Below are 27,440 nucleotides of genomic sequence, written 5' to 3' on the forward strand. Positions count from 1 at the left end.
TTGTTGTTCGCCACCAGAGTGTGTGGTCATGAACAGATGCAAAATTTCGGCAAATTTTTTGATCGTAACCCAATTTGTACGAGTTCAGAAATGTTTGTGACCAGAGGTTCTACTGTATATGCATCCCTGGAGTTCGCTATGTTGAGTTTGAATGGTCTGCCTGTGCCTGCGTGGATTTCATTCCACACCCCAAAGACATGCAGGTTAGATGGATTGTCGATGCTAAATTGGCCTTTGTGTGTGTGTGTGTCTGTGCACGCACACGTTTACCCTTTGATGCCCTGGTGCCTTGTTCAGAGATTGTTCCCGCCTGACACCCGATGCTTGCTGGGATATACTCCCGCTCCCCCATATCCCTGTTCAGGATAAATAACTTTTAAGAAGGTAGTTGGATGGATGGATAGATGGATGATATTATTTACATAAAGGAACACAGCCTTTGATGTGGGGCAACCACCTCCTTCCATATATCAGTTAATATAAAGTTAATTGTGAAGGTGATTATGTTCTGCATGTACTGTACTCAGTCATTTTGAAATTAACTCAAAATAGAAAGAAAGCAAATAAACTGAATTGTCACAGGATTTAAAGAGAGTTGAGGTATTTGAAATATTAGTAACTTATACATTGTGTTGAGACAGGGGAACAAACCAACTTTTAGCCATATCATAATCGTTATTACAGTATAAGTTAAACCACACAAATCACACCAAAGCCAAACTGACCAATCAGATTCATTGGAGGCACTAAGCATACTCCTGCAAACAGACAGTAATGTTTTTATTATATAGTAGATGCTTCAGTTTAGAACATAATTTCATGTAAAAAATTAGTAATATACTGTGATTGTGAAGAAATAACATTGACTTATAAATAAATACCAAATTTTCCTTTTACTGAAATCAAAATATTATACAGTTATCTTTGGTTTAATGATTTTTACATGAACATTATGGTGGATAATGCTTGAAACGGAATTAATGATCAGAGTCTCTGGAACCAGCTGGTTTCCTGTTTTATCATACAGGACTTGAGTAAAGCCACAAAACTTTTAGGCTTCTTGTTTGATGAGTATGTGTAAAGTTTTTGTGTGTGTTTTTTGTTTCTTTTTATTTCTTTATCTGTGGAGGGAAGCTCATGTTTATCTGTTTTATCTCCTGAATTCTCAACAGATACTCAAAAAAGCTACAATTTCCAGACTTTGCCTTCATGGTCAGCTCCACTAGTTTGGTAGAACGTATACTCTAGCTGTATCAGGATTCTGTTGTGGAGTGTTCATTGAACTAATTAATATGCTTATTCACAAAAGAGCAGATGGCAACAGGTTTTCTTGTTTTAAAAGCAAGCTTTGCTTTATGGCAAAAAGGTGCCTAGCAACTGTCAATTTCATCTTGCAGGTCAGGGTTTCCTTTTGTCTGTTGATTGATTAAATATCCTGTTTTTTGCCAGAAGCTAAGGGCTCCATTAAAGGTGGGGTTAGCTTTCCTGGGGCTCACAGTGACCAGAAATTGCTGTTTGTCATCATATTACACACAATATGCAGTTTTCCTGAGGTCATACCTATATCTTTCTATGCACCTCTTGCCATGTCTGTAACCTTTAAATGTCATTCAAAGACATTTGCTGATAACTTTCACCCTTTCCTTAGACTTGGAGTCACTGGTGTGTTTGTTTTCAATACTTTTTCCCATTCTGAGAGTTCCTATATTTCTAGACTAGTATTATTTTACTTAAATAAACTTTCAGAAACAATATTGCTTTGGGCATATTAAGTCTAATGTCAGTTTTGTTAACCACATATTGCTAATTTCCTGTATTTGGCTGTTATTTTTTATTGATTGGTTACTGATCATTTTTGTTTTAACTGTGCCCCTTTGTTCTCCATGTCTATCAATAAGCCATTAATTAATTTAAATAAGAACCATTTCTTTTATGATGTTGCCAGCTACAATGATCCACTTAAACACGTTTCAGATACTCGCACATACCAATGCTCCTACTTTCATTAAGGATTAATTGTGAACATCACAAAGGAAGTGAAGGTCAATGTTGGGTATGTCAGGTCTGACCATACAGAGATGCTATACTGTATTTGTAATTGCAATCAGCCCTTTTGGCTGTCTTGTCTCATCACACCACTTTTCCTGGTGAGCTTTGTGGTGGAAGCAGGTCAGCCCAGTTTTTCCTGTCCCTAGCTCCAGATTCCAGATCTCCCTGGGGAATGATCCCAAGCCAGTGTGTCCAGGGTCTACTACAGGGTCTTTGCCTAATAGGAAATGCCTCGAGTAACTCTAGAGAGGGCCGTTCTTTTGACTTACCCAGACCACCTTAACTAGCTCAGCAACTCTTATTCTGAAGCTCACCAGAATCAATGAGCTTCTCTGCCTCTAATGGAGTGTTGGCTCAGTCACCTTGCAAAGAAAGCTCATTTCTGCTTCTTGAACTTGGAATTCCACAGCTCATAACCATAAGTAACGATAGAGATGTAGATTGACCAGTAAACTGGTGGATTTTGAATTTAGACCAGTACAGCGTCCACTTGTTAATCCCATTAGGTCCTTCCTATCCATTTGTCCAATAGATCTGTCTGTCTGTCTGTCAATCTTACTGCCTGCATGCCTGTTGTAGCGTCTTTCATTTCTGTGTTCTGTATGTAACTTGGTAATTACAGACAGAGATATTCTTCATACCTATCAATTGTATCAATCTACTGTATAAGGAAGAAAGGAACAGGAAGTGTTTTCTACATTGTCCACATAGTTTTTTTTCTCTTTCTGATGAATAAATCCAAAAGAAGAAATTGAACTTGTAATTCTACTTCTTTCTCAGAAAACCACTTTATAAAATTGAAGCTCTGCCTTTAAGACAAATATATAACCTTTAGATACGCATGAAAATGTGATTTTGGAAGAGAAGGTGTGGGGTCCCCTTTTAAAATCCATAGATGCGATTGTATATTACAAAGGAATAACTTGTGAGGGACCCAAGTTTAAACTGATGCTGATTGTCCAGGCTTGTACTGGATCGGAGGACACCACTTCCGTCTCTACTTCTCTCTCTCTCTCTTTTTGCTTCTAGCGAAGCAGCACCTATAATTACAACTATAGGGCCTGACACTGAAGGTTTATAGCATGCTTGCTAACCATTGAGTGTCACGTTTTCTTTGAACTTCACCAAACTATCTCCTTCCATTTCACACCTCAATGTACATGACAAATATGATTGGGTCTCATTTTTCCTGTCTAGGACACCGCCTCTTTTTCAGTCGTCCATTCACCCTATTGGTTTGTGGTGCTGTTTGTTTAGCTAGTCATCGCTTCTGCTTCGTCGTATGTGGAAAGCTGGTTTACAGCACAGATCATCTATGTTAGCATAATATCAGAATGTTAATAAATACTGACAAATAAATAATAGATAGATAGAACTTTATTTGTCTAGAGGGGGATTTGGCTTTTTACAGAAAGTCTTCAAATTAATAAATACTAGGGGGCTCCACCCCGGCTCGCTTTGCTTGCCCACCCCTGGGTTTGGTTTACTCGATATACAATTTAAAGAGATTGTTATTTTCATGGGAATTGTTACATATGCATCATTTTCACTTTTACTTTAAAACTTTAGTTAAAACAATATTTGGAATTAAGTTTTTTTCAAGAGCGCATTGAATTTTGATTCTGTTTTTGGACTTACATCTTGACAACACAGCGTATAACTGCCTGTGAGTGAATATCGTTTCTTACTCTCTAATAAATAAAACAACTTTTCTTGAATGTTTGTCCATGCTCTTTCTTCTTCACTTTGTTGTTGACCTGTCATGTAGAAAGTATAAAATTATCGTCGTGATAAAATTTATAAGAGCAGAGAGCGCAGGAAGTGAGTTTGACAAAAGCATTTATACGACTGAGGTTAGATGACTGTGGTCTTGTTTGTAAATAGTTGTAAGCAGGGCGTGACTTGAAAGAATCTCATGTTAAAAGTCTCTGTCTCATGGGACTTCATACCGCACCAACGTTTTTGGAATCTTTTAATTCTCACTGGCAACACGAATTAGACGACTTAAAGTTTAAATCCGAACAATATATTCAATCTCTTTTTGCTGTTCCGTTATTTCACCGAGTAGTAATTTCCTTTTGTTTGCACTAATGTGATCTTACATATCCTTTTTTTAAGACTTTGGAATTTTCGTACTTCCATTATCTCTATTATGTGTAATGCGGCAACATTTTTGAATTCTTTACAACGTTCTACTTTGTCATGTACTCTTTGTCCTTTATTTCCATCCCCGGGCATGGTTAAATCTTACTCGCGGGATGTATGACATTGCTCGCGTTGTGAATTATGGGGGGGTGCTGAACGCACGCTAAGAAGATGCGGTCGGATCTGCTGCTGGCGATCTGTGTGTTCTGCCTGTCACACTGCGCGTCAATCATTTAAAAGCTTGTATAGCGGCTGTCCTTTTGCCACCACACGTCTCTGCTGCTCACGTTGTGAAGGAATAGGGGGGGTGGGCTGAACACATGCTAAGGAGATGCGATCGGATCATCTTCTGGTTTGCTGCTGCTAGCGAGCTGCGTGTTCTGCTTGTCGCACTGCGCGTCAATCATTTAAAACCCTGCACAGCAGCTGTCCTTTTTTCTCACTGCCTTGTCTTGCGGGACGTTACAGTGTCTTCCGAGAAGATCATGTCTCGTCTCCCTCCCAAATTTTTTTTTATAATAGAGAGACATAAATAGGTAGGTATATAAATAAATAATGTATTAACAATTTAAAAAAACACAGGTTGGCTAATTTTCCTTTTTCTGTGATATCACCAAATTTCAATCATATCAGTTAAAGCATTTTTGAGATTTTGGTGCATTTAGTTTTTCTATTATAGATGGAGTTTTTACCCCCACATTTTAATATATCTTAATGTCTTTTCTTAGCAGAAACCTACTGCCCTAGATGCACAATTCTGCCAAATTTTTAACTAAATGGGAAATATACACATCCCCACTGTGCCTGTATATCAGAGTTTATTATTGTCAGTTATTAAGCAAAAAGTAGTTAAAATTTGAAGTGCCTGCCTACCTCCACAGAGGTCTTATTGCTTGCCTGACCCTTTTATAACTAGACTTTAATTGGGTGCCTCATTGTTGGAATAATACATAGCTGTGGTTCCGCAGAAAAATTGGTTCCATTAGTGATGTGTCCTGAGTTTACCCTTTGCCAGGGTGAAGACTGTAACAGGCCTTATTGTGAAGCTGTTACAAGGGTTTTTTTTACATTTCTGTTCCTGCGCAGTGAAGAGTGACAAGCCTTCCTGGCAAGGGTGGATCTACAGGGGGGGCATAGGGTGGCATTTGCTTCCCTGAGAAAATTATGTGCCACCTCATTTGCCCCAACGTAAATATACTATAAATTCAATAATTGTAATTAATAACTAAGTTTCAGAAAAATTCTTCTGTCCTCTGCCCAGCCTTCCATGTAAATTTCCCCTTCAGAGAGCAAAGGTTTTATACCACTTGTGTCTCCTCCTCATTTTTTTTTTTTTGTCTGGTGCTACAGATTTAACTGAGTGCAGTTTGTGAGATTGAGATGGTCTGTCCCAGATGAAAGAATGAGGTAATGTTAAAAATAATTCAAAAATTCTATCCTTTTCCTTGGTCCTTTGTGGTGTGTGTGATTTGCAGTTAGGTGTTTAGCTGAAATTAACATTAAAGGTGGTGATATACTCAAAAAAAGAACTAAATTCAAAGTCTTAACACCAGTTCCATGTTATATTACTTTTTACATGTTATAATTCCATGTTTTATGTTTACAGCATTTTATACATTATTCTATTTATTATTATTCTTGTTTTATGTGCATGGTTTGAGAACTTTATTGTACCCTAATACAGTACTTACAAATACTTGTCATTGCACAGTGCTTTTTCCATAAATTTGCTGTCATTGGTGTCGATGTATATAAAAAATCGTGAAAAGACGAGTTTAACAATGATTTTCAAATTGTGGATGAAACTAATGATGTAAACAAACAAAAAAAATAGCAGATGTCATTGAACAGAAATACAGCAGCATGTTTTATGAGAGTTTCCTTGAGTTTCAAGAGGCAGAAAGGTTGGATGCTAGTGCATCAAGTGCTAAAATTATTGGAGAGGAATGTTTTGGATAATAAACAAAAACTTATAGGTCAAGTATATGATGGAGCAACAGTTATCGGGGGGTACATTCAGGTAGGATTAAAGATGTTGCCAAATTTGCATTTTATGTCCATTGCAGTGCACCTTGCTTAAACTTGGTGATAGTTGATGCAGTCAGAAGTGTACCTGATACTGGAATTTTTTTTGCTTTGTTGTACACATTCATGTCTGGACCCTATGTCCATCACAAATGGTTAGATGGGCAGTGTGAGATATTTACAGGGACACCAAGGGAGCTTCATTGCCTTAGCGATACATGCTGGCCTTACAGACATGTAGCATGTCAGAATGTAAAGGACAGGCTGTCTGCTATTCATAAAGTGCTTGAAGAAAGTCAATATGAGAGCAATCGACAGAGAGCTATTGAAGCTAGAGGAATACTGTGCCAAATTGATTTGAACTTTGTAGGGTGTCTTGTGATGTTCAGAAAGGTTTTAGGTGATTCTATATTTTTTTCAGACATGCTGTTGTCAAAAACACTCAATCTTTTTAAGGCTGTTAATTTAATTCAGTCACGGGAAGACAGAATGACACATTGTCATAGCTATGCCTATTTTTATGAGATTTGGAGTGATATAGTTGACACTTGTGAAGGAAATGGTATTTCTACAACCCGGTACTTCCCAAAGTGGTCAGTGAACGTAACAGGGAAACTCAAAAGATTATGTTGTCACCACCAGCCTTGGATAGCAGGTAGAAACAGACAGTGAATATGTCAAAATGCATTACTCAGTTATTGATAGCATGATTGGGGAATTGGAAAAGCGCTTTTTCTAATACCAACTGCCATATCATGATTGGTATCCAGACTCTAAACCCATCTAGTTCTAGCTTTCTAAGACAGGAGGGTGTTCTTCTTTTTGCAAATGCTTATGAGTCCATTATTGAAGACTTGAACTTTACCAGATTATGATATTCTTAGAAAGGCATAAAAAGAAAGGTCAACAAAATCCTGCCACTTTCTTGGAACTTGTATATATTTTGGACCCATACTGGGATGTGTTCTTTGAGCTGTTACGCTTGTGTAAGATAGCTGTGGTATTACCAGTCAGCAGTGCTTCTAGTGAACGGTATTTTTCAGCTGTAAAACTAATCAAAGAATAATGGCAGAAAGTAGATTGTCAAATTTGGCTATACTGAGCATTGAGTCCCAATGCAGTAAATCTTTGAATTTGGATGACTTTGTGAAAAGATTTGATAGACAACATGGTAATCGTCCTATTCACCTCTTATAGTTGAATTTTCTCTAGTTGTAATTGTCATATGAAAAGGAACACTGTTTTTAGGACAGGTCTTCTGCAGCAGATACTGTATATCTGAATAATTTCAAAAACAATATGACACTTAATTTTACAAATGTACGTGAATATTGTTGAACATATTTGTCTGTTTCTTTTAGGGTAGAATGTGTAAATTATGCTAATCAAACAATAAACTGCTGATTGCTACTCTGAGCAATACACCTAGCTCAAACATGTATGCCATATACTTGCATCTGAATGAATAATGTTTTCATGTTGTAACCCTTTTAAAAATCTTCCAGCCACACCATGTAAAATTCTATAGATCTGCCTCTGCTACCTGGTTAGAGTAATATCCCCTAAACTAGCCATGTAAACTGTCTTACTTCCATTTCTTGGATATACAGAATATTCAGGTCCTTCTCTTCTGATTAAGCTGAATATCTGTTTTCTGTTATGTTAACATGCTATTTTAAGTTAAAAGTTATGTATTATGTGTAGTTTTTGTGGGTTGGCTGATGTAACACTTCATTATCTCTTCATTTACATTTACATTTACTTGTTTGGCGGACGCCTTTATCCAAAGTGACATACAACATTTATAATGCCATTGGTTACATTTCCTTTTGGTTTTCTAAATGGAGCACAGACAGGTCAAGCAGCTTGCTCATGGTCACTCAGTGTCAGTAGCAGGATTTGAACCCACAACCGCAGGGTTTGTTAGCGCTATTCTCAAGTTAAATTTTACTGGTTAGCTGCTGTGTTGATCTGCTTGTTTCTACTGCTTGCTGCTATCGTGACCTTCACCAGGAAAAGTGGTTTCAGAAAATAAGATGCGATAAGATGCTTAGTTATTTGTTTATATTTAAATACAGTATACGTCAGTGCCAGGAGAAGGCAAGTAACTCACTGCTAGAAAGAAAATGTCCTGAAAAATGTTTTTTTTTTTTTTTTTTTTTTCTGGAATCTCAACCATGTACCTGGAAAAAAAATCAAGCAACCCATTTCTCTGTAGAATTCTGAAAAAGGTCATCATAATTCCACTTGAAAGCCACAATTCCTTGAAAACTGCTATAAAGCCATAACCTGTGAGCTATGCATGATATTTAATTTCTCCATGAAAGCTGCAGTACAAGGAAGTTACTTTTCATTGTGTCGTAATTCAGCCCATCTACTATACATCTATGCAAATATCCTATGCTGATTAAATGAAAGGCTGCTCAAAAATCTTCTAAAAAGGACTAAACAGTGACACAGATTGACCTGGTCTACTATAGTAACATTTATTGGTTTTCTGAACCAGTTTCAGGGTCACAAGGTGCTAATGCCCGTCATGGCACCATCAAAAAGGAAATAGTCCTGGACCAGAAGCAAAACATTTTCAGAGCATAGTCATGCACACACACACACACACACACCTACATCTTCCTGCAATAGGCCAATTTAGACTTTACAGATAAACTATTGTATATTTTGAGAATTTGGAAATATGGACTACCAGAGGAAATAGGTGCCAAGCAGGAGTGCTAATAAGTGTGCCACTTTTTAGGGAAAACATTCTGTATGACTTTGTGAGAGTTTCTAAATGTTTGATTATCCTGTACTTTTTATACCATTCATTTCCAGCACATTCACCAAAGAAACAATCAGATAGTGAAAATTAATTATTTTTGTTTTGTTCTCTATAAGAATTTGTATATAAGAACTTCTTATTTAATGGTATGATGTTTTACAAAGACTATTAATCTGCTTAACTATTTTAGGACCTTTACATATTTCAAAAGTACAGGTTGTGTTAAAGATTATACTATTTATCTGTATGCTGATTGGTGCAACTAAGTATTTCTGAACTGTGTTATGCAAATTAACCTATCTTACTGCATAGAGAGCTAACATGTTGAAATGTGGGCTCATTTCAAGCCTGCTGAAGATGAAAAATGGAGAAAGAGCTACACTGTCTTGGTAAATTCTTAGGAGCACTATACTAATACTGTTGACATGTCCACATCATGCAATTTCTGCACATTTATCAGCTGCACATTCTGGCTGCGAATCCATATTGCCACATTCCAAAGGTGTTCTGATGGATTCAGATCCAGTGACATGAAACCAGTTTTAGGTGACTTTTTCTTTGTGACACGCTGCATTATCATGCTGGAAGTAGCTATTAGAAGATGATTAAATTGTGGCCATGAGGGGATGCACATGATCAGCAATAATACTTAAATAGGCCATGGCATTCAAGCGATGATTGATTGGTGTTAACAGCCCCAAATGTGCCAAAAAACATGTTTGACACCATTACACCACCACCTGCCTGGCCTGTTGACACAAAGCAGGTTGGGTGCCTGGATTCATGCTGTTAGGGTTAGAATTTGGCACCATCATTTGTGTGCCTCAGAATAAATGGAGTTTCAGACATTTGTGTGAACCTCTTGCCTTGTGCAGCATCAGCTTTCTGTTTCTGATAATAGTGGAACCTAATGTGGTCTTCTGCTGTTGTTCCCCTGCCACCTCAAGGTTTGACATGCTGTGCATACCACAGTTGTAATGAGTAGTTATCTGAGTTACCTTAGCCTTTCTGTCAACTCAAACCAGTCAGGCCACTCTCCTGTGACTTTTTCTATCAACATCTACAGAACTGCCACTCACTGCATGTTTTTTTGTACAATTCTGAGTGAATACTAGGGTGTTGTACCGTGTTAGCCATTATGGATGCAATGAGAAATCAAGCAAATGACACCTGTTATTGGCAAACTAAAAAGATGCAAGCTTTTGAGGCAGCTCAGGCCCCTTCTTCAGGCAAGATGTAAGATGCAGTATGGATCATCTCTGAAATGTCTAGCACTGGAGCACTAGATAGATAGATAGATAGATAGATAGATAGATAGATAGATAGATAGATAGATAGATAGATAGATAGATAGATAGATACATACATACATACATACATACATACATACATACATACATACATACTTTATTAATCCCAACTGGAAATTCACATACTCCAGCAGCAGCATACTGATACAAAAAACAATATTAAATTAAAGAGTAATAAAAATGCAGGTAAAAACAGGCAATAACTTTGAATAATGTTAACGTTTACCCCCCCGTGTGGAATTGAAGAGTCGCATAGTTTGGGGGAGGAACAATCTTCTCAGTCTGTCAGTGGAGCAGGACAGTGACAGCAGTCTGTCACTGAAGCTGCTCTTCTGTCTGGAGATGACACGGTTTAGTAGATGCAGTGGATTTTTCATAATTGATAGGAGCCTGCTAAGCGCCCGTCGCTCTGCCACAGATGTCAAGCTGTCCAGCTCCATGCCAACAATAGAGCCTGCCTTCCTCACCAGTTTGTCCAGGCGTGAGGCGTCCTTCTTCTTAATGCTGCCTCCCCAGCACACCACCGCGTAGAAGAGGGCGCTCGCCACAACCGTCTAATAGAACATCTGCAGCATCTTATTGCAGATGTTGAAGGACGCCAGCCTTCTAAGGAAGTATAACCAGCTCTGTCCTTTCTTACACAGAGCATCAGTATTGGCAGTCCAGTCTAATTTATCATCCAGCTGCACTCCCAGGTATTTATAGGTCTGCACCCTCAGCACACAGTCACCTCTGATGATCACGGGGTCCATGAGGGGTCTGGGCCTCCTAAAATCTAGGGCACTAGGCCAGAACTATCCTGGATGGGAAGCCAGTATGTGGCATGCTCACTTACATATCCAGACCCACTCACACCAGACACACCTTGTTTTGGATATGTGATATAACCAGTATATGCAGAGAAACTATATACAAAGTGTGATATGTGGGGTTTTCTGTATATATAAAACAATGCAAAATTGATTCATTCACACACTCATCAACAAAACACTATTTTCTGTTTAGTTAAAACTATAATTTTGCAGGAGGTTACATGTAGGTAAGCAGGTATCTGCTAAGAAGGGACATTTCAATATATCAGTATTTTAGGGGTAAACCCCCAAAATAAAAAAACTAATATTCCCAAAATCTCAAACATGCCTTGACGAATTTGATTCAAATTGGTGACACTAAAGAAAAAAGAAAAGTAGCCAGCAGTTTTTTTTTATTTGTTGGCAAATTTTGTATTTATTAATATTATTCTAAGTATTATGCTCTCGGCTGCTCTGAGAGTGTGCTTTATGCAAGTGAAGGACACAGCAGAAGTGCTTGATAGGCCACATGAAAAACAACTGTAACCAATAGGGTGGACGGACAACAGAAGTCAGGGCAGTTTCCTGGACAGGAAAAAAAACACTATAAAATAGAAAGAGAAAGTTCAGTGAAGCTCAATGGTTAGCAAGCTCAGCTTTTTTATTGTTGACAGTCAGCACTATTGGATGCACACCAGCCCTCTTCTTGGTTATTCGTTCCACTCCGTAGACCTCCAGCCTACAACTGTGGTGCTGAAAATTGAACCCCACCTCTGCACTTTGATAGTAGTGCAGTTCCAAGGGAGAAATAGTGGTCTTATGCCAGGTATACTCTGTGAGATTTTTAGAAATTGCTGTCAAGCAACTACTCACACTTCACAATATATATGTTGAAAGTGCTTACAGTGTGATTGACACACCATGACATTGACTGCTTAGGCTATATTTGTACATGGCTTTAATGGAGATAAAAAGAGAGAGGAAAGAGCAATTTGAAATTAAGGTTACAATCTTCAGTTGTTATTTGACTCATGTCTGTTCTCCTTGTTCCTTTACTATTTACTACTAGCCAACCCGCTGCGTAACATACGCCGCATAATTATGTATTGATGGGTGAACACTTGCTGAATGACACAGTTGTCCAAATGGGGTGGGTTTGTGGATACCAGTGTGAGTGAATGAAAAGATGGACCTCTGGAGAGAGCAACATACAATTGTCCGTGACTGAAAGCGGGATCGTCTGTGACGATGGAGGCCACGCTGGTGAAAGTTACTTCCCAGCCCCCCCCCCTCTCTCTCAGCAGCAGGCGAGCCTCCCCAGCCCCCCCCCCCCCCCTCTCTCAGCAGCACAACGAGCCTCCCCAGCCCCCCCCTCTCTCTCTCAGCAGCACCCGAGCCTCTCCAGCCCCCCCTCTCTCTCTCTCTCAGCAGCACGCGAGCCTCCCCAGCCCCCCCTCTCTCTCTCTCTCAGCAGCACTCGAGCCTCCCCAGCCCCCCTCTCAGCAGCACGCAAGCCTCCCCAGCCCCCCCTCTCTCTCTCTCTCAGCAGCACTCGAGCCTCCCCAGCCCCCCCCTCTCCCTCTCTCTCTCAGCAGCACGCAAGCCTCCCCAGCCCCCCCCTCTCTCAGCAGCACCCGAGCCTCCCCAGCCCCCCCCCTCTCTCTCTCTCTCAGCAGCACTCGAGCCTCCCCAGCCCCCCCTCTCCCTCTCTCTCTCTCAGCAGCACGCAAGCCTCCCCAGCCCCCCCCTCTCTCTCTCAGCAGCACGCGAGCCTCCCCAGCCCCCCCCTCTCTCTCTCTCTCAGCAGCACTCGAGCCTCCCCAGCCCCCCCTCTCAGCAGCACGCAAGCCTCCCCAGCCCCCCCTCTCTCTCTCTCTCAGCAGCACTCGAGCCTCCCCCGCCCCCCCTCTCCCTCTCTCTCTCAGCAGCACGCAAGCCTCCCCAGCCCCCCCTCTCTCAGCAGCACCCGAGCCTCCCCAGCTCCCCCCTCTCTCTCTCTCTCAGCAGCACTCGAGCCTCCCCAGCCCCCCCCTCTCCCTCTCTCTCTCTCAGCAGCACGCAAGCCTCCCCAGCCCCCCCCCTCTCAGCAGCACTCGAGCCTCCCCAGCCCCCCCTCTCCCTCTCTCTCTCTCAGCAGCACGCAAGCCTCCCCAGCCCCCCCCCCCTCTCAGCAGCACCCGAGCCTCCCCAGCCCCCCCTCTCTCTCTCTCTCAGCAGCACACGAGCCTCCCCAGCCCCCCTCTCCCTCTCTCTCTCTCAGCAGCACATGAGCCTCCCCAGCCCCCCCCTCTCTCTCTCTCTCTCTCAGCAGCACGCGAGCCTCCCCAGCCCCCCCCCTCTCTCTCTCTCAGCAGCACACGAGCCTCCCCAGCCCCCCTCTCCCTCTCTCTCTCTCTCAGCAGCATGCGAGCCTCCCCAGCCCCCCCCTCTCTCTCTCTCTCAGCAGCACGCAAGCCTCCCCAGCCCCCCCTCTCAGCAGCCCCCCCTCTCTCTCTCTTTCAGCAGCACGCAAGCCTCCCCAGCCCCCCCCTCTCCCTCTCTCTCTCTCAGCAGCACGCAAGCCTCCCCAGCCCCCCCCCCTCTCTCTCTCTCAGCAGCACGCAAGCCTCCCCAGCCCCCCCTCTCTCTCTCTCTCTCTCAGCAGCACGTGAGCCCCCTCCCCCTCTCCCTCTCTCAGGAGCACGAGAGCCTCCCCAGCCCCCCCCCCCTCTCTCTCAGCAGCACGAGAGCCCCCTCCCCCTCTGTCTCTCAGAAGCACGGGAGCCCTCTCTCTCTGTAACATTGCAGCAGTTGTATAAATACTTTTTTTAAAATGAGTTTTAAGCACAGGGGAAAAAAAAGGAACATTTCAACAAATCCGAACTTTATTTAAAAGCCAAGCAAGATAGTAACATTGCAGGAGTTCACCATTTTTAATCAGGCGACTGACAGTAGTGGAGTCAGGCACAGAGAAGGTCAGCTGCAGAGAGAGCGTCTCGACTGTTGCAGGGCGGTGAAGCAGGTGAGACGCTAATAAAAAAGAGGCACAGGGTTTATTGGTTTTTAAATACTGCTTCATTGTGTTTTAACCTCAGTTTTAAAGGATTGCGCGGCTCTCTCTGTAGCGCTGCCTGTGTGTGCCTCTGTCTCTCTCTGGTGCTGCCTCTGTGTGAACCAAGGTTCCACTGAGGTTGACTAATGAAAAGTCAACGTGGGTCAGAGCTGTATGTACACTGTGGCACAGACAAACAGAAATGACGGCATGTTTTCGGAGGCGTCGCGTCCGACTTGGTGGGCGTTGCTCTGTGAGTTGTCGTTGTATCCAATGGGCTTAGAGTTGGTGGGCGTGGCTCCTTCCTGCGTGCGCCATGGGTGTCTTACTTGTCGGCAGCTTAGTGAATCCACGCCCCCTTCCGGCGTGCTTTCCATGGTTGTCTTGCCTTAGTGAATTATATATATAGGTTCCATCTGCTCTGCAGAACACTATTGTGAGGAGGTTATATATATATATAGTCACACAAACACTCACTCACTCCTGGCCCTTGAAGCTTCATTTTGGTTTTGATCAACAGTTTATGCCATGACACATGCAACATGGCCCATGAATTGGAATGTCCGGGCTATGGTGGCCCTGAAGTTTGTGGACACACAGCAGCATGCATTGACTTACGGGAAATAGATGACTGCGCATGCGACTTAGCTGATATGAAAACAACGGATGAGCGATCATGCTGCAGGTCTGGCACCAAAACAGAACAGAGGTATTGGCACATGGCGTTCAGGCAGAATTGCTGACAGGAATCCCTTAGAAAGCTGTAAATGCTCTCTATTATGCCCCTCCATTTGAAAAGTACATGCTGTCATTAACATAAACAACCCTTACAACCATAAACAGCCTTTAGAAATAGAATGTAGGTTGCACAAGAAGATAAAGAGAGAGACGGCAGACAGATTCAAGATGTTAAAAAGTACATCCTCACTGCTTTTACACAAGACCAATGGTGTTATAATGTACAGTACTATGAATTTTTGCTTAGAACTACTTCACTACTAAAAAGCATTCCTCACAACATAATGCATTCATCTAATAATCCTTACAACCCAGCATTTAAAAAAAAGGTTCAAGAAGAAAGAAACATAAACACAAACAGGGGTCAGGCGGTTTCAAGAAGTAACAATGTACTTCCAAACCAATTTTACAAAAACCTTATGATAGTCCTATGTCACATGCAATTGCTGCCATGTTCACTACAAACAGGCGAACACCACCTCAAGCAGATTTAGTAATTTCTTCCGAAGAAGATAAATCCTAAGACCTAAACATTTTAAGCCCTCATGTTGATCAGATTGTTTTCCATTAACTGAACCTGTATAATCCAAATGTGGATTTTGTACCGCAAAGTCAACAAATAGGTACAGAAAAGGAACAGAATGTAGATATTGTAAGTTTCAGGCAGTTCTGAAACATTATCCAATACATTTATTTCCCTGAGAACTTTTACTTGTCTTAACAGTTTTGCATATGCAAACTAAATACATGTTAACTCTTGCTTGGCCTATTGCAGCACATTTGACTCAGTTATATTCTGCCCAAAACATATGGCCACTAAGTCTTTGTCTGAGCATTTAATTATAGAAAAACCTATACATGAAGTTTGGGCAGCATCTTCTTCTCTACATTTCTTAGAAAACACTATCCCAAAGTGATTTACAAAATACCTTTTTTAAGATGCGTACAATCTAGTGAAAAGTACTTCCTCATCTGATTTTTCTGTTTCATAATTTAACAGTAAATGTTAGAAATCTTTAGTTGAAATGTAATTTTTGATATGAAATGCTGAGTAAAACACAAATGTGGATGCTTGCTTTGTATATTAAAGAAACTTTCCCTTAATTATATATCTATCTTTTGTAAGTGGGCAGTTTTTGTTTTTTGTGTTTTATTTATGCATTGTTTTGATCTAATTTCAATGTGTGTTTCTTTGCATGTAAAGCATTTTGAGCTACATCATTTGTATGAAAATGTACTATAGAAATAAATAGACCTTAGTGTTGATTTTTGAAGTGCACCATCTATTGGAATGTATTTTGTACTGCATGTAGTAATAAATGTGTTACATTTGTCATTCCAGCAACAACAGATGGCACATCACAAACATTTGTAGAAATAAAATGAATTACTACAAATGTGTGTGATGTGCCATCTGTAGGAATAACAAATTCAATGCATATGTCTCTGCTATATGACATTTGGTATGGGATTTGTAAAAGCAGTGTTAATTTTGTGATGTACCATTTGTTGGAATGACAAATGCAATGCATTTAAATACTACAGATGAATTCTGATATGGCACCTTTCGGAATGAATGAGAAATTGCAACCAGATGGACACACAAACACTTATCCGTTTATTAAGGTGGATAATAATTATTATTTAAATGCAAAACAGACGCAATATACTTTGTATTAAATGTGTAACTCAGGAAATGCCAGGGTTATAAAGTGTGTGATGACCAGTTTAGCGACAAAGCAGAAATCCAGCCTTTGTAGTCTTTTTGTTCCTTTTCGGATGCGACTAATTATTGTAAGGACACATAAACAATCCTTCTAAAATTGCTCTCAATATCAATACACTTTTGGAGTTGGTCAAAAACTGATATTGACCACATTTAACATGAGTGGACATGCAAGTACATTTTCTATCCTCACAACAATGAAGTCAGTGGAAAGGACAAAAGAATTGTGTAGGGCTAGGACTATGACAGCAGTCAGGCAAGCCTCAGAAAGGCAGCCCTGACACTTGTACTACTTTAAAAATTGAGTGGACTGGCAGCATTGGCTTAATTTTTGCTAAAACACTAAAGTTGTTTATGGTAGTGTGGCGTGTCACCTTCTTTACACTTTTTTTATCCCAAGCTGCCAATTTCTATTCAAACTACTGGTTAGTAGCAGTGGTGAGCTGGGCTGTGCAGGTAAATGTGAATGGACACTGGAAGCACATGTACTTAAGAATATACAGATTGAATATAAATATAGATATACACAGTGTATATGTGTATACAGTATATATATATGATCAGTATATATGAAACCCATCATCAGTGGCAACCCCACTTTAGGGGAAATAAACCATGCTTATTACCTTGATTTTGTGTTAATAAGAAATCTGAGGAGCATTCATAATTTCTGCTCATCCCTGAAAGGTCAGCAACATGCCATCACTCAATTTCTAAAGCAGAAGTTATTTGTCATGTGTCCATTACTGCATGTTGAAATATTTCATGTTTGTTTGCAATGGTTTATAGAGTGCTATAAAATTGTTGTATGTGTGAGTCAATTGCATACAGAATTTCCTAATGAGAATGATAGGTGTTTCAGCTTTCCAGCTTGTGCTTGATCTTTGGTGGGGTATTGGGTGACAGTTCAGTTCTGCATTGTGGGGTGAATTGAAGATGGGTGTAAGGAAAAATTTCTAATACAATGTGATATCCTTTAGTAAATAAGGCAGACGGGTGGTTCTGTGGTAGGATTCTGCACTGGTATCTGGAAGGTTGCTGGTTCATATTATGTTACTGCCAGAGGGGATCATACTTTATTGAGCCCATGAGCAAGTCCATTAACCTGAAAATTGCTCCAGGGGCACTATACACTGGCTGTTCCTGTGCTCTTCGGTTATTAACAAATTATCAAAATCAAAAATTTATAAAGAGAAGAGTGTAGTAGTGGCAATAATATAACCCTCTGCAGATATTAATGACGTGACCCACTCAGTCTTGAAACATTTTTCTTTAGTCCAGCTACTTTAGCCACTTCTGTGTTTGAACTGACTGTAAGGATGATGTCTGGGCTTAAAGTTCCACATAACACTTGCTTACAGTATAAACAAAGTCCAAATGCTCCTGCCACACCCAGTGTGCACATTATTTCTTGTCTTTGCTAGCTTCCTGTTCTGTTGGGTTCCAAAGTCCACCTCTGAGCCCTCAGCATAGACTCTAGGCAGTGGATTTTCTCTTGCATCATAGGGCCTGTCATGGTACCTTTACTATGTTCGGCTGATCTTAGGTATAGAGCAGATACAGGAAAATGCATGTCCTAATGCTCCACAAAATTTGTTCTGTGGAGTGAAAGCATCGGCTTGGAAAAGACACCAATTTCCACTGCCACCTTCTTGTTGGCAGGTCACGTCACAATCTTTTTTATATATGTTAATTGGGTCAGTATTGTCAAATACAGTATATAGAGTACAGTGGGGTTCTTGCTTACATTTACTAATTGGCATGCAACACAACACCACTTTCTGGTGCCATGAGTAGTGATATACAGGGGTGTGTGCAATGGTTTCTCCAGGTTAAAAAAGATCAGCCTCTTTCACTGTTGGCATTATTCCCTTTCTTCTTCGTGTGTGTTATTCAGTCATCTGCAACAATCTTAGAAATGAATCAATCCCCAGAATTACTGTAGGTCATTTAAACTCTTTGATGCAGAACTTCTTATTAATCCACACATCGGATACTCAGTTTTGTGAGAAATCCACTACAGAACTGTCTTCCTTGGTCTGTTTTTTAGATACCATCTGACTTACCTGTTCTCCCTTGCTTTAAAAATACTTTTCAGCATTTATTGTTTTTGTAAGAATTACTTCAGAGCCCTTTGAAATCAAATCGTTTCTTTTTTGTCTGGCACCTTCTGACTCAAGAATACTCCCACATATGACATGACATATGCCATTCAACGTATTGGTGTCTAGTTATGCAAGAAATTGAGCTTTATGGCCCCCTAGACTTGAAATAAAAATCTAATTTCTATGCCTTTTTGGACCACTGCAGGAAATTATACTCTTATGATAAAAAAATAAAAGAATAGGTGTCTTCAGCAAATATGATCCAACTCTTACATACTTCTCTGCCACTCCCGACTTCCTCATACAATACCACAACTCCTCATGAGGCACCCTGTCATATGCTTTCTCCAGGTCCACAAAGATGCAATGCAACTCCTTTTGGCCTTCTCTGTACTTCTCCATCAACACCCTCAGAGCAAACATCGCATCTGTGGTGCTCTTTCTTGGCATGAAACCATACTGCTGCTCACTAATCATCACCTCACTTCTTAACCTAGCTTCCACTACTCTTTCCCATAACTTCATGTTGTGGGTCATCAATTTTATCCCCCTGTAGTTACTACAGTCCTGCACATCCCCGTTATTCTTAAATATCGGCACCAGTACACTCCTTCTCCACTCCTCAGGCATCCTCTCACTTTCCAAGATTCCATTAAACAATCTGGTTGAAAACTCCACTGTCACCTCTCCTAAACACCTCCATGCTTCCACAGATATATCATCCTGACCAACAGCTTTTCCATTCTTCATCCTCTTCATAGCTGCCCTTACTTCCTCCTTGCTAATCCATTGCACTTCCTGATTCACTATCTCTACATCATCCAACCTCTTCTCTCTCTCGTTCTCTTCATTTATCAGCCTCTCAAAGTACTTTTTCCATCTGCTCAACACACTCTCCTCACTTGTGAGTACGTTTTCATCTTTATCCTTTATTCCCCTAACCTGCTGCACATCTTCTGTCTAGCCAATCGGTACAGGTCCTCCATAGTGTCCAACCCCTCAAACAACTCATCATACGCCTTTTCTTTAGCCTTCGCCACTTCTCACTTGTCCTTGCGCCTTATCTCCTTGTACTCTTGTCTACTTTTTGCATCTCTCTGACTATCCCACTTCTTCTTTGCCATTCTCTTCCTCTGTATACTCTCCTGTACTTCCCCATTCCACCACCAAGTTTCCTTTTCCTCCTTCCTCTGTCCAGATGTCACGCCAAGCACCCTTCTTGCTATCACCCTTACTACATCTGCTGTAGTTTCCCATCTGTCTGGTTATTCTTCACTACCACTCAGTGCCTGTCTCACCTTCTCCCTAAACTCAACCTTGCAGTCTTCCTTTTTCAATTTCCGCCATTTGATCCTTGGCTCTGCCCTCACTCTCTTCCTCTTCTTGATCTCCAACTTCATCCTACAGAACACCATCCTATGCTGCTTAACTACACTTTGCAGTCTTCAGTCTCCTTCAGATCGACTCTTCTGCATAGGATGTAATCTACCTGTGTGCATCTTCCTCCACTCTTGTACCTAACCCTATGTTCCTCCCTCTTCTTAAAATACGTATTCACCACAGCCATGTCCATCCTTTTGGCAAAATCCACTATCCTCTGACCTTCTTCATTCCTCTCCTTGACACCATACCTACCCATCACCTCCTCGTCTCCTATGTTCCCTTCACCAACATGTCCATTGAAATCCGCTCTAATCACCACTTTCTGTCGCATCACTTCGTCCAACTCACTCCAAAAATTTTCTTTCTCATCCATTGCACACCCAACTTGCGGGGCATATGCACTAACAACTTTCATCACCACACCTTCATAATCATTACTCTGTTTGACACTCTTTTCACCTCCAAAACACTCTTGACATACTGTTCATTCAGAATAACCCCTACTCTATTTCTCCTCCTGTCCACACCATGATAGAACAATTTGAATCCACCTCCAATCCACCTGGCCTTACTCCCCTTCCATTTAGTCTCTTGCACGCACAATATATCAACCTTCCTTCTCTCCATCATATCTGCTAACTCTCTCCCCATACCAGTCATACTGCCAACATTCAAAGTTCACACCCTCATTTCCAATTTCTTTACCTTCCTCCTCTCCTCCTGCCTCCGAACACATCTCCCCCCTCTTCTTCTTCTTCGGCCAACAGTAGCCCAATTTTTGCCAGCACCCTGTTGGCTAACAATACTGGTGGCAGTCATTGTTAACCTGGGGCTCGACTGAAATTCCTGATATGGGAATTTGTATTGTTGTTTGCATATTCATTTGGCAAAATTTTACACCGGATGCCCTTTCTGACGTAACCCTCCCTATTTATCCGGGCTTGGGACCGGCACGAAGAAACACACTGGTTTGTGCATCCCCTGTGGCTGGGTTACAGAGTACTATAAGTCCTTATATTCCACTCCGTTTAAAGAAAAAACACAATCTAATGCGTTTTTTGATGCATTACAGATACCACAGCTAGATACTCTCAGTACAGAGGAACTCGATAAACCCCTGACACTCTCAGAATTACTAAACACTATAAACTCACTTCAAATTGGGAAAGTAGCAGGCCCATAAACTCACTTCAAATTGGGAAAGTAGCAGGCCCTGATGGCTACGCTGCTGGATTTTATATAAAATTTTCAACTAAGTCTCCTCTATTATTAGCAATATTTATAGAAGCCAGAGACAATACAATTCTACCTCAAACTTTTTGCCAAGCATTGATTACCATCTTTCACTTCTGAATAATGATGTTAAGATACTCTGCAAATTTCTAGGATTGAGAACATACTTCCTTCGGTAATATCACAAGACCAAACTGGATTTATTAAAGGTAGACACTTACCTTCCAATCTTCGATGCCTGTTTAATGTAATATATTCATCCATAACGTCTAACACCCCAGAGATCTTATTATCTTTGGATGCAAAAAAAGTATCTGATGTGGTTGAATGGGACTACCTATTTACCACATTGCACAAATGTTTAAATACTTGGGGGATTTTCTGCATCGAAAAACTAAAACAAGGCATGCATAGATGATCTACCCTCTATCTCACTTCAGCCGGAAGAATCAGCACTGTCAGGATGAATATCTTTCCCAAGCTGCCTTTTCTATTCCAAAGCATCCCCATATATATTAACAAATCATTTTTTAAGAAATTCGATTCAATCATAACCTTAATCGAAAAACTAAAACAAGGCATGCATAGATGATCTACCCTCTATCTCACTTCAGCCGGAAGAATCAGCACTGTCAGGATGAATATCTTTCCCAAGCTGCCTTTTCTATTCCAAAGCATCCCCATATATATTAACAAATCATTTTTTAAGAAATTCGATTCAATCATAACCTTATTTATTTAGAATTTGAAACATCCACACATCCAAAGGGTTATCCTACAACAACCTAAAGCAGAAGGTGGCATGGCACTACCTAACTTTCAATTTTATTACATGGTGGCAAATATACAAGCTATAAAAACCTGGACATTGACACAAATAGATGAACACACACAAGCTTGGTCCGCAATAGAAATAAAATCCTGCAGTACTTCTTTATATTCCTTGCTTTGTATCTTTGTTGTTATCTGTTGCAGCTCTACACAATAACCACCTTTTTCCACCATCTCAACTTTACACAGTTTTTAATGTTTGGAAAATGTACTGGATTACATCATTTAGAGATTTGTATATAGATAACGTATTTACATCCTACAAACAATTACACTTCAAATTTAACTTCTCATCAACACAATTTTTCCAGTACTTTACTAAATGGAATCTGCCCAATTTTTCTGATCTCCCACCTATTTCTGTTCCAGAAGAAATATTGATCAGTCTTGAAGACTCTATAATATATAAAAACCTCTAAAGTCCAATTCTTTCAAAGATACCAGAGTATAGTGGGAAAAGGATCTGTTACTCAACATTTCAGAAAGATAGAAGACAGCCATGCACAAAATTCACTTGAGCTCCATACAGTATGTGCAAACCAAACTATTATTCAACTTAAAATCTTTTATCAAGCACATATATCTCGTTTAAAAAAATGCCCAAAATGTTTCCAAGGTAAGATCCAACCTGTAGACGTTGCAATCTAGCTCTAGCCTCACTGGGCCACATGTTTTGGGCTTGCACCAAATTAACTTAATTCTGAACCAAAATCTTTAAATGCTTAATCAGGCAACCTTGGTGTCATAATCCTTGCTAATCCATTAACAGCTGTGTCTGGTGGACTCCCAGATGGATTTAAAGTGGAGAAGGACAAACGAAACTGTAATTGCCCTTACCTCACTACTAGATTAAACTTGCTCTCCTGGGAAGAATCCTAGGCCTCCTCTTTCATGTCAGTTGGTGACTAATGTTATACTATTTGAAATCGGAAAAAATTTTATTCTCACTTGGAGAATCAGTTCAAAACTTTTTTAAAACCTGGCAGGATCTAACCAGTAACATTTTAGAATTAGCATTTATATTGGGGAAAAGTATTCTCTTCCCTCTTTTTTATTCAAAGTTTTCCTCTCTTTCTCTTGGTTGGGGGGCTCGAATTTAGTTCTGTTAAGCTTGATTTGATTGCAGGGAATGTTACTTACTTTTAATAAAATAAAAAAGCCGGTTCACTCCTTATCTCCATGTCACCTGACAGAGCTTGAGCAGTTTTGCCGAGAAGAATGAGGAGAAATTGTAATGTCCAGAAGTGGAAAGTTGATGGAAACACACAGACTTGAGGCTGTCAAGGCAGCGAAAAGTGCATCTACTAAATACTGACTTAAGGGAATTGGTGTGATCAATTACTTTGTGTTTTCTATTTGTAATTACTTTAGACCAGTATGCAAAGATCTTTTTTACAATGATATTAAAGAGTCCTTTTCTGTTGATTAGTGTCCTAAAGCCAAGTTAAAGCCACTGTGATTCAATGTTATATAATAAAAAATGTCAAAACATCCAAGAGATTAATACATTTCATGGGCAGTGTTTTTCATTTTAACTTCTGACTGGACAGCCGGGTTTTATTTGAAGTATTTTTTTTCTGTTTTTGCTAATTGTAATGTTGATTGCTTTATAAGCCTCCTATTTTAATATATTTACCGTGGAGAGTACAACATAAAATGAAGTTTATTGTGTGATCAGTACTTTAACATGCTTGCTTAACTCTATTTGCCTAAAGACCGTAGCAGTGGAAAATGCCCTGAAAAGCACAATGTGACAGTTGTTTTGTGTTTGAAGCTCTTTGTTGGACTGGTTTCTCTACCTAAATCTATGTGAGAATGACGTTTGAGCCCACATTGCAGCAATGCAAACAATTCATTGCCATAGAAGTGGGATCAGCATGTTTCTATATGAAGCGGCCTTTTGTCCTTCTTCGTATAAAACCAAGAGTTGAGGTCTCTTGCTCATGCTGGTTATTATGCACTGTTTATATTGTCGCACTCCACATGCTACTTATAGACTTTAGTTGTGGTAATTAAACAAATGCCATGTATTATTTGGAAGCTACACTGAAAAGCTGGTACAGGAACCAAGAGTTGTTGGCTGAATTTTAGTGTTCCCATTTTAACGAGTAGAAAATAAACCACTTCTCAGGAACATCAATAATAGGAAACAACTTTCCATCCATATTTGTGCTGCTTGGAAAAATGGGAAAATATGACCTTCTGTTTTAAAATGTCGAAACATTTACGTCTTGCTAAAAATCAAAAAAAAAAATCTAGCAGATCTCCTCAGTCAGAAGCTCTACAATCACCATTACTTGGTGCTAAGAGATGTGCCACCTGCGCCATTACCTAGCCAGGCTTCGCTTTGTCTACTCCTTAAACTGTTTCCCCTTTGGTCCAAGGTTCAACTGGAGGGGCATACAACCCTCCACAATGAAATTCCGGAAAATGGGGCTGAAGGCAAACACGGAGGACTTCCGGCTGGAGGGGCACAAATTCCGAATACTCGGAGGATCGATGCACTATTTCCGTGTCCCTCGTGCTTACTGGAAAGACCGTATGCTGAAGATGAAAGCCTGCGGCCTCAACACCTTGACCACGTGAGCACCCTCATTATTGTCTTCTTTTTCTAACCACATTCTTCAAGGGCAGTAGATATATAGTGTTTATATTTATTTATATATATATATGGAAGAGAAGGTCTATGATACGGTTTGCATATTTGCAGCTGGAGATCCACAAAGGGAGAAAAAATTAATCACGTATCATAAAATATATATATATATATATATATATATATATATATATATATATATTATTCAGATCTGGTTGTTCTATTGTCAGTCTTAATGTATAAATATTTTAATTAGTAAACCTTTTTCTGATAAGAGTGAAGGTTTGTTTTACACTTTAGTGGTTAAATGTTGCTTAACAATACCTGGTTGATTTTGTATTTAGTATACTTAAATTTAGTAGAAATTATCATAGTAATTAATAATAATATTAATAATAATAATAATTCAAGTACAGTCATGGCCGAAATTATCGGCACCCCTGGAATTTTCCCAGAAAATGCACCATTTCTCCCAAAAAATTGCTGCAATTACAAATGTTTTGATATACACATGTTTATTTCCTTTATGTGCATTGGAACAACACAAAAAAACAGAGAAAAAAAGCCAAATCTGACATCATTTCTCACAAAATTCAAAAACCGGGCTGGACAAAATTATTGGCACCCTCAACTTACTATTTGGTTGCACGCCCTTTGGAAAAAATAACTGAAATCAAGCGCTTCCTATAACCATCAACAAGCTTGTGACACCTCTCAACTGGAATTTCCGACCACTCTTCTTTTGCAAACTGCTCAAGGTTTCTTAGATTTGAAGGGTGCCTTCTCCCAACAGCAATTTTGAGATCTCTCCATAAGTGTTCAATCGGATTTAGATCCAGACTCATTGCTGGCCACTTCAGAACTCTCCAGCGCTTTGTCTTCAACCATTTCTGGGTGCTTTTAGAGGTATGTTTGAGGTCATTGTCCTGCTGGAACACCCATGACCTCTGATGCAGACCCAGCTTTCTGACACGGCCCTACATTGCGCCCCAGTATCTTTTGGTAGTCTTCAGATTTCATGATGCCTTGCACACAGTCAAAGCATCCAGTGCCAGAGGCAGCAAAACATCCCCAAAACATCTTAGAACCTCCACCATGTTTGACTGTAGGTACTGCGTTGTTTTCTTCGTAGGCCTTATTCCGTTTTCTGTGAACAGTAGAATGATGAGCTTTACCAAAAAGCTCTACCTTGGTCTCATCTGTCCACAAGACGTTCGTCCAGAAGGATTTTGGCTTCCTCAAGTACATTTTGGCAAACTCCAGTGTGGCTTTTTTATGTTTCTGTGTCAGCAGTGGGGTCCTCCTGGCTCTCCTGCCATAGCATTTCATTTCAGTTCAGATGTCGACGGATAGTTCGAGCTGACACTGTTGCACCCTGGGTCTGCAGAACAGCTTGAATATGTTTTAAAGTTGATTGGGGCTGTTTATCCACCATTCGGACTATCTTTCGTTGCAGTCTTTTATCAATTTTTCTCTTCCGTCCACGTCCAGGGAGATTAGCTACAGTGCCATGTGTTGTGAACTTCTTGATTATGTTGTGCACAGTGGACAAAGGAACATGAAGATCTCTGGAGATGGACTTGTAGCCTTGAGATTGTTGATATTTTTCCACAATTTTTGTTCTCAAGTCCTCAGATGATTCTCTGCTCTTCTTTCTGTTCTCCATGCTTAGTGTGGCACACTCAGACACACAACAGAAAGGCTGAGTTAACTTTTCTCCATTTTAACTGGCTTCAGGTGTGATTGCTATATTGCCAGCACCTGTTTCTTGCCACAGGTGAGTTCAAACGAGCACCATATGCTTGAAATAAAACGATTTACCCACAATTTTGAAAGGGTGCTAATAATTTTGTCCGGACCATTTTTGGAGTTCTGTGTGACATGATGTCAGATTTGGCTTTTTTTATCTGTTTTTTTTTGTGTCGTTCCAATGCATACAAAGGAAATAAACGTGTATACCAAAACATTTGTAATTGCAACAATTTTCTGGGAGAAATGGTGCATTTTCTGGGAAAATTCCAGGGGTGCCGATAATTTTGGCCATGACTGTAAATGGGGTATATCTTTGTTTTTATTGATTATTCTGTGGAAAGCACCTTGAGTTACTTGTAAATGTATAAGGTGCTATATAAGTAAAGTTTTTATTATTATTTAACCCAGAAGAAAATGAAAAAAGTTGCTTCCTTCTTTTCCTAATATACTTACGTTAAAATAAATCTCAACCACTTTAATTTTCTAAAATTACATTAACAATTGTTCATTCTAAATATCTCAGCTATGTGGCATGGAATCTTCATGAGCCTCAAAGGGGAGTTTACAACTTTAAAGACAACCTTGATGTAGAGTAAGTAGAAGTATTTTTAAGTTTTAAATGGAAATTGAAGACAAATGTTTTTGTTAGTAGGTTGTTTGAAAAGCAAACTTTTTTTGCATGTAAATTTGTATGCTGTTTTGACCTTTATACTAAGTTACTGCATTCAAATCCTGTTGATTTTTACAGTCTAATATTTCTCTATATGTTTTGTTTCATATTTGAATATTTTTAATTTGCTTATGTCAGAAGGGTTTTATTAGGGCTGTCAAGTGTTTACGTTTTTTTAATTGCAATTAAATCACGTTTAATGAATGTTCTGTAATCACCTGTGAATTGCACTTCTGTACAATGTCTTAGATGCTCAAACTGTGAAGACTTGTGTCTTTC

At 40.0% G+C, this 27,440-nt stretch overlaps 1 protein-coding gene across 1 annotated transcript in view; it reads left to right on the forward strand.

Annotated features, from left to right (window-relative positions):
- The window catches only part of LOC114658232 (beta-galactosidase-1-like protein 2), a 112,131-nt gene that overhangs the window by 11,784 nt on the left and 72,907 nt on the right, over positions 1 to 27,440 (forward strand). The window contains exons 2-3 of the mRNA XM_051932136.1: positions 24,528 to 24,725; positions 27,015 to 27,083. Of these exons, the coding sequence (XP_051788096.1) occupies positions 24,528 to 24,725; positions 27,015 to 27,083 (267 nt within the window). The remainder of the gene's footprint in view (positions 1 to 24,527; positions 24,726 to 27,014; positions 27,084 to 27,440) is intronic.

The sequence above is a fragment of the Erpetoichthys calabaricus genome, chromosome 9 (assembly GCF_900747795.2).
Source record: "Erpetoichthys calabaricus chromosome 9, fErpCal1.3, whole genome shotgun sequence".
Classification (NCBI taxonomy): Eukaryota; Metazoa; Chordata; class Cladistia; order Polypteriformes; family Polypteridae; genus Erpetoichthys; species Erpetoichthys calabaricus.